At 36.7% G+C, this 8442-nt stretch overlaps 1 protein-coding gene across 1 annotated transcript; it reads right to left on the bottom strand.

Moving 5' to 3' along the window:
* Nucleotides 1–277: 277 nt before the first annotated feature.
* LOC134283257 (putative uncharacterized protein DDB_G0290521) lies at nucleotides 278–6655 on the bottom strand (the record flags this gene model as incomplete). The annotated part of the gene is made up of 7 exons (XM_062765699.1): nucleotides 6634–6655; nucleotides 6148–6444; nucleotides 3073–3195; nucleotides 2709–2864; nucleotides 1533–1742; nucleotides 1123–1269; nucleotides 278–487 (listed from the first exon to the last, which is right to left on the bottom strand). Coding segments are annotated over exons 1-7 (1165 nt in total), but the record flags the coding sequence as incomplete, so codon positions are not given.
* Between the last annotated feature and the right edge of the window lie 1787 nt (nucleotides 6656–8442).

The following is an 8442-nucleotide window of genomic DNA, read 5'->3' as shown; positions in this document are numbered from 1 at the left end:
CGAGTCTGTAGAACCTGTCAGGGCGGGTCAATATCACTTATATTAATTAATGACTTGATGCCACTATTTCAGAATAAGCAACAGTTACAAAAATTCAGATTATTTCAAAAATGAAACCCAGAAATCAATGAAAGATTATATTGAATTTATTACCTACTTGATAATTTATTTAAATACAATAATCTAAATACTAATGAAAGAAGAATTAAGCCCCCCTTCCCCACCCTCACCCCCCCCCCCCACCCCCCCAATGGAACTGTTACTCTGATATACATACAAATACTGGTTGTTTTTCGTCGTTTCCTGGGTGGGTTTTGCGGAGGCTTGCCGTCGTTCGAGTGGTAGAACTTGATGTGAGATTCCAGCAGAGTCTCCTTACGGAACCCCTTATTACAGTCCTCAAACGTACACTTAAAATGGTTGTGTTCAGGCTCGATGACGAAGGCTTTTGGTGGAAAGGCTGTCTCAGGAACCAGGATATAGTTGGCTTTTAAACAAAAAAGAATTGAAATAATTCATCTATCTATATGTCAGTCAAAATAAATCAATTTTACTGCCAGACCAATCAAACTGTGATTGCTATATGTTGATGTTATGGAGTAGCGTTTTAAAGGAATTTCACAGAAAATTCTATTTTTAGTAACCATGGCAACACCGTTCATCGAAATCAAAAATTGATGCACTACTCTATGTATCTTAGTGTAGTCTACTTGTGTGCCAAGTTATATTGAAATCAGACCAAAACTGCAGAAGGAGTAGCGTTTTAAAGGAACTTCACAGAAAATTCTATTTTTAGTAACCATGGCAACACCGTTCATCGAAATCAAAAACTGATGCACTATTCTATGTATCTTAGTGTAGTCTACTTGTGTGCCAAGTTATATTGAAATCAGACCAAAATTGTAGGAGGAGTAGCGTTTTGAAAAATTGTTTACAGACAGACAGACAGACAGACGGACGGACGACGGACGCATTACTTTCGCATAAGCTCTTCTGGTCTCTGACCAGTAGAGCTAAAAATGGCATTTTCCCAACTAACACAGCTCATAATAAAAGGTGCATCTAAAGCTACCATTGGAAAGAGAAATTGATCAACTTTAAAAGAACTCGTTCATGTCTTACCTTCAGAAAGAAGCTGCCCCTCCACATTAAGCTGCTCTGAGCCCGCCAGTTCGGTGGTGCCCTCGTATGAAGTGCTCGGCCGACAGAGGGAGCCACTGGAGGGGTACCGCTGCCTGGGGGTGACGGAAATGTCCGAGTCTGTAGAACCTGTCAGGGCGGGTCAATATCACTTATATTAATTAATGACTTGATGCCACTATTTCAGAATAAGCAACAGTTACAAAAATTCAGATTATTTCAAAAATGAAACCCAGAAATCAATGAAAGATTATATTGAATTTATTACCTACTTGATAATTTATTTAAATACAATAATCTAAATACTAATGAAAGAAGAATTAAGCCCCCCTTCCCCCCCCTCACCCCCCCCCCCCCCCCCCCAAATGGAACTGTTACTCTGATATACATACAAATACTGTATGTTTTTCGTCGTTTCCTGGGTGGGTTTTGCGGAGGCTTGCCGTCGTTCGAGTGGTAGAACTTGATGTGAGATTCCAGCAGAGTCTCCTTACGGAACCCCTTATTACAGTCCTCAAACGTACACTTAAAATGGTTGTGTTCAGGCTCGATGACGAAGGCTTTTGGTGGAAGGGCTGTCTCAGGAACCAGGATATAGTTGGCTTTTAAACAAAAAAGAATTGAAATAATTCATCTATCTATATGTCAGTCAAAATAAATCAATTTTACTGCCAGACCAATCAAACTGTGATTGCTATATGTTGATGTTAAAAAAATCAAAAATATTCCTCTTCAACTAGATATACATGTAAATTTGTACTAATACTGATTATTTGCTATCACAGTTAAACTTTTGATTTCTCATACACAGTTGAATATCATGGCTATGTCAAAGTCAACCGAATTCCCAACTACTCTTTTTTAATGTATTTTAAATCTCGTTATTAGGGCTGTCACCGGTACCCGAAATGACCCAGAACCGCGGAACAATTCATTCGGTTTGGGTACGGTTCTGTTTTTCCGGAATTCGGTTCGGTTCCGATTTGTATAGTAGTGTAGGTTTTACTATAAAAATGGCGTCAAAAACGAGAGATTTCTTAATACATTGCAATTATAAGGTGATTTAAATAATATGGTACAATTGTTGTCTAGTCAGGAAGCTACTTTAAACTAGTTAAAATGTTGCTATTTCGAAGATTAAATGAAAATATTCTTTTTGTTGTTGAAAATAATACAAATCATTAGCTTTTATTTCATTAATTACCCAAACTGAAATACCCGAAACCAAACCTAAAAAAATCAGAACCGACCCGACCCGAAAAATTTCGGAACCGTGACAGCCCTACTCGTTATCTTGAATTCTCAGTCCAATTAAGTTGGAGATAAAAAAAATTTTGACTGTAATTGTAACCTATACACGTTATCCTTCTTTATTTTGAAATCCATTCTAATTGGAATACTGTCAATTTAAAAATTACTTTTTTCTCAATCTAGTGAAAGAGAGCATTGATATTTTACAAGTTGACTTAAAACAACACCTCAATTTTTCATTCAAGAAACAAACTTGTATATGTACCTCTAGATCTTTGTTCATGGACCTGCTTCGTAATCATTCATTGTATACATACCTCTCTCGTTAGTGGACCTGCTTCGTTTCCGTGAGAAATGAGGCTGGCCAAATTTCTCTCCCTTTTCCGTTGATTTACTAGTACTTCTCTTTCTCACTGAACTTTCTCCTGATTGAGTGATTGGAGAAATTGTCTGTTTACGACTTTTTCTGTTCTCTACAACATTAAATTAATAAATTAATTAATAGATTATAATCAACGAGACCCAATCTACTTGGATTGGGCAGCATTACATTTTCACACAACAATTACATGATGCAATAGACTGGTAAGTTTCATCCAGGTTTACATCTGATTCTTAGTGGTGGGATAGTGGGAGGGGAGAGAATAAAATGCCCATTCATTTGCTTACTTTTATGCTTACTTTTGCCTTTAGATGGGAGTACTGGAGTAAGGAGTTCCAGAGATTGTCCAGTTCTTGTCATATGTGTGCCGTCTGTCTTCATACCTGGAGACTGTTTTGGAGTTGAGAGGGAGGACAACACTGCTATAGAGATAAAATGTGATTGGATCAAAGAAGCATCTATTAACTCTTTAAGCATTTATACAGACTAAATCTAAAATTAAAATATTCATATCTTATTAATTAAAAGTACATGTACATATTATTGAATTATGGCACTGCAGGATAATCAACAGAGTTCACTTGCTTGGCTCTTTATTTTGACTTTTGCAGAAAAAAAAGAGTGCAGAGATAGCTCTAAATTTTTACCTAGATAGAAATAACTAATTCATGAAATGAATAAATACCAAGAAAAATCTGAATATCACAAACATTTATTGAAATTTATTTTTTTTTTAATTTCAAGTTTTTTTGTACTTTAATGGTACAAAATACTGTAGAGACCCGCTATTACGGTGGTTTTATACGATAGAACGCTTATTACGTTGTAAATTCAAAGCACAAAACCATTTCTTAACAAAACTATACAAAAAAGAACCGTTTATTACGTTGTCCAAAAACGCCAGGTCTCAGTATTACGATGTAAAAAATCTGTCAAAATTTTTTCACCCTGTGTTTATTCAGTGTTGATTGCTGGTAGACACTTAATGAGACGCTAAACAAACATTGGAACACCTGTGCTTTGAGAGAGTGTTAACCTACAGGACAGTTAGGTGATTAGTGACGCTTGATTGCACCCACCTGGACTGTGTCAGCGAACCCAGCAGATTTGGAGACGTGCCAAAGCCATTGTTAAACAATTAAAGTTAACTCATAAATCTAGCTTCTTCTTTATCTATCACTGTAATTTTTTTAAAAATTCTTTTATTCTTTATTTCATACTTAGTTTAATAAATTAATAAATTAAAGGTTATATTTAATATCATGCATGTATGCTGTACACAGGTACACATAATGTGTAGTTTCATTTGCAAATAAACTGCGTGGGTATCAAACATAATTAGGACAAAATTTGAACTCTACTACAAACGTTTTAACAGCTTGGGTAGTGGCTTGGACTACATTTCAGTTGTCAGCAGAAATACAAATCGATAATTGCTGAACTTCTAATTGACCTCTGTTTAGTAATTAAAAAAAAAAATTATTTTGACTGATTGCTTGCCTATTTACTTTGACCTTTTTATTTGAATAAAAAAAATGTTGCTGCTTACTTACAAATGACTTTTAATTGAATACAAAGATAATAAAATAATCAGAATTATTTTGTTTATATAGAAATGACTTTGACTACGAAGACATTGAAATTTTCACGAACGCATTATCTGAACAAAAACGAAAGTGAAAGTACATGTTACAGAAAATGGCGGCAATTAAAAGAACATCGTCGAAGTTTTTATTAAAAAATGTGCTCTATGCTTTTACTATGATGGAAAAAGAAGAAATAGCATCATGAAAATAAGTTTTAAAGATAAGTAACCAATGAATTAAGGGTATATAGCATATTGGTTAAGAATTTGAGCATAAAAAGAAGATAGAAGGAGAAAAATACACCCCCTAATACAATCACACGTTTTCCAAACGATGTTTTACTGGATTTTATTGGGAACTTTTATTACGTTGCCCTCGGTATTGCGATATTTTACCGTGACAAAGTGAACATCGTAATAACGGGATTCTACTGTAACAGGGTTATTTTCGCCCCCTGTTATTTTCATCCTTAATTTTGCCCCTTTTAAATTCACCTAGTCACAATTCTGTTTTTAAAATTATGTTTCTTTTAATTTTTATTTCGCCCAGTTTTATATTCACCCACCTATGGGCCTGTATACAGTATTTAGAATTGTACATACAAATATTCACATCGACGGGACGGTCGTGTCGAGATATCTGTCAGATATCAGAGTTAAGGCTCAACGCCCTTAACATTTTTGCATAGTATAACTATAGATCTAAACTGAACAGACTGTAATTACAGGTATCTACTTGTCTCTAAATAGACTCTAGCTCGTTTGTTTCAGCTATCCCTCTATATTTATTAGAAAATATAAGAAGTTATATATTCACAAATGTTATTTATGAAATGCTTTCATTTTTATCAAAATCTTGTCATTTAACTCAAAACCGTTTTCTATCCAGCATTCGATCCGCGTGCCACTAGCTCTGTCAGAACAGGATACGACATGCGCTCTATAAACTCCAAACCGGACGGTACAAAGTCGACTTCCGAGATACGGAAAAAAATTAATTTGTATATTTTTTAAATTATTTCATTTCACTTCTTTTTTATTTCATAATCATTCATCATTAATTTTCATTTCATTTTCATCCCAAAATTTGATTGGAAATGCTCATTTAACAAACTTCATGATGTTTCATATTGCATTACGCTGATGCAATAGTCGTGCATGACATTGTTTTGATCGATTCCTGATGAATGTATTTTTACAATTTTTAAGTTAATTGAATTCAATGCGTATATTGTTCATTGTTATTCAGTTACCTTTTTTTTTTATAATATTAAAGTTTTGTTAAATTTCGGCATAAAAAACGGTTGTACATTTAGGCAGAATTGAGACAGATTTATCAACTGAATGATATTACCCAAGCTGAACATTAAACAATTAACGTATTAGAGACGCCGAGGGCTTGGGATTCCTCCTCAAACACATTTTAACAGAGCAGTAATGTAGTCAAAACATGGGTGTGAAAGGTGTGAATTTCTGACAACATCGAGATACACGGAATCGTCCGTGCGTGACGAGCGACCAGCTGACAAACAATTAGCCTGAATTAGGTTAAGTCAGCAGAAAATTGCCCCGATGTCACATATACCAGGTAAATTTTGCTGGGCGCATTTAGAGATAAGCGGGGTAGTCAACATTACCGAGGTCGACATATCAGAGTTTTTGCAAATCATTTATATAGTAAATAATGCCGGGACCGGGGATGGACGTCGACATATCCCAGGTTGTCGACATATCCGATGTCAATACCGAAGTTTACCTGTAGTTATTGAATTAAAATTAACAAACTCACCAGACAGAGTGCTTGCTGGAGAAGGAGGCATTGAGGAGAGAGGGGTGGCCATTGGTGTACTGGGGGCAGACATCAACCCCGGGGCAGGGGTACTGGGAGCTGAGGCTGGAACAGGTGCCCCAGCAGGTGCTGCAGGAGAGTCTGGGCCGGGCAGAGGAGTTCCTATGGGTGGGGTTCCCTCTGAGGTGGGGTCTGATGAAGGTGGTTCCAGGACACTGGGGGTGGACTGGGGATCTAGGGTGTCTGTCGAGGTTTTATTAACTGTAGAAACTTCAGAATCTGTGGACTCTGGGACAGCTTAAAAAAGAATAAGTTTAAGAATAAAATATTCATCTTCATTCTTTTGCATTAACAAACATAGGTAATCAAAGATTATGAAGCTCACCTCGACGAATGTTATCAGTTTAAGTAATGCAAATCTTACATCATATTTTCTTTATATAAAGTATTCATCCCAACAAGAATATTCTTGCAAGTTGTGTTTACCCCTTACATGGCATATACACATGTCTATGTGTGTAGCGTGAAAATATGTATCGTGTAAACAAATATTCATAACTGTTAATACTGCAGATATCAAGGAATTCAAGTTCATTGGGATTACTCTGTTCCTAAAACTTTTACCTGGTCTCTTGTATGGAAAATATAGGTCAGATCCAATATCCGAAGCAAGTCTGACAGTGTCCATCCTTATATACATCATCCATGCAAGTTTGGTTTAGCTAGGGCTTATAGTTACTTGGGAATGAAAATGTAGGTCATATCCAGCATCCAAAGCAAGTCTGGTAGTGTCCATCCCTAGATACATCATCCATGAAAGTTTGATTTAGCTAGGGCTTATAGTTACTTGGGAATGAAAATGTAGGTCAGATCCAGCATCCGAAGCTAGTCTGGTAGTTTACATCCCTAGATACATCATCCATGCAAGTTTGGTTTAGCTAGGGCTTATAGTTACTTGGGAATGAAAATGTAGGTCAGATCCAGCATCTGAAGCAAGTCTGGTAGTGTCCATCCCTAGATACATCATCCATGCAAGTTTGGTTTAGCTAGGGCTTATAGTTACTTGAGAATGAAAATGTAGGTCAGATCCAGCATCCGAAGCAAGTCTGGTTGTGTTCATCCCTAGATGCATGATCCGTGCAAGTTTGGTCCAAATAGGGCTTTTAGTTCCTGTGGACTTGCTCCAAAAACTTTAACCTGGTCACTCATCTGGAAAATGTAGGTAAGATCCAGCATCTGAAGCAAGTTTTGAAGTGTCCTTTCCTAGATGCATCATCCATGCAAGTTTGGTCCAGGTAGGGCTTATAGTTCCTTGGTAAAAGACCTGCTCCAAAAACTTTAACCTGGTCACTCATCTGGAAAATGTAGGTCAGATCCAGCATCTGAAGCAAGTCGGATAGTGTATATCCCTAGATACATCATCAATGCAAGTTTGGTCCGGGTAGGACTTATTGTTACTTGGGAATGAAAAGGAAGGTCAGATCAAGCAATTCCTTGGGAATGGACCTCCTCCAAAAACTTTAACCTGCTCCAAAAACTTTAACCTGGTCACTCATCTAGAAAATGTAGGTCAGATCCAGCATCCGAAGCAAGTCTGGTAGTGTACATCCCTAGATGCATCATCCATACAAGTTTGGTTCAGGTAGGGCTTATAGTTACTTGGGAAAGAACTTGCTCCTAAAACTTTAACCTGGGACGCCGACGCTAACGCCGATGCCGAAGCCAGGGGTATAGCATAAGCTCATCTCGACTTCGTCGAGGTGAGCTAAAAATTGCATGTTTAACAAAACATTTGGCAATACTATGGAGTTTTAAGGATTTTTTTACTGTTTATCATAAGTAATGCAGCAATATTTCAAAAAATAAACTCTTCTTTCGTTTCCCGAAACAATGCTAAGCTACTTGAAAATGACTTATGTACGCATTTTCATTGCTCTAGCTGGAAAATTTCAATGTATAGGTGATGGAGAGTTGCTGATGCGAAATTTCACTAAGTTTCGCCTCAGCAGGGTCGTACGTATCACATGCATTAAGGACAGTCCTTGTACTGGAAGTCCAAGGGTGACTACACTGCTCTAAGTTAGAGAAAATTCGACCTAATTTTTTGTAAAACGGGTATTTAAAAATATCAAAGAATAATTCCATCGCTGAGATTTCGATATTAATGAACCTACTGTATCGTAGAAATTAAGCTGCAATTGTTGTTTAGGGCAGTCTTGCACGTTTTACTAGAATGGCTGGGAGGGGGTGTTTTAACAGTCATATTTTACTTAGTGAAGTAAACAGATAAACATT

Source organism: Saccostrea cucullata, unplaced genomic scaffold, assembly GCF_032062105.1.
Source record: "Saccostrea cucullata isolate Sc308-1 unplaced genomic scaffold, CSIRO_AGI_Scuc_v1 ctg9557, whole genome shotgun sequence".
Classification (NCBI taxonomy): domain Eukaryota; kingdom Metazoa; phylum Mollusca; class Bivalvia; order Ostreida; family Ostreidae; genus Saccostrea; species Saccostrea cuccullata.
The sequence above is the reverse complement of the archived record's forward strand: the minus strand, read 5'-3'. Positions and strand labels throughout refer to the sequence as shown.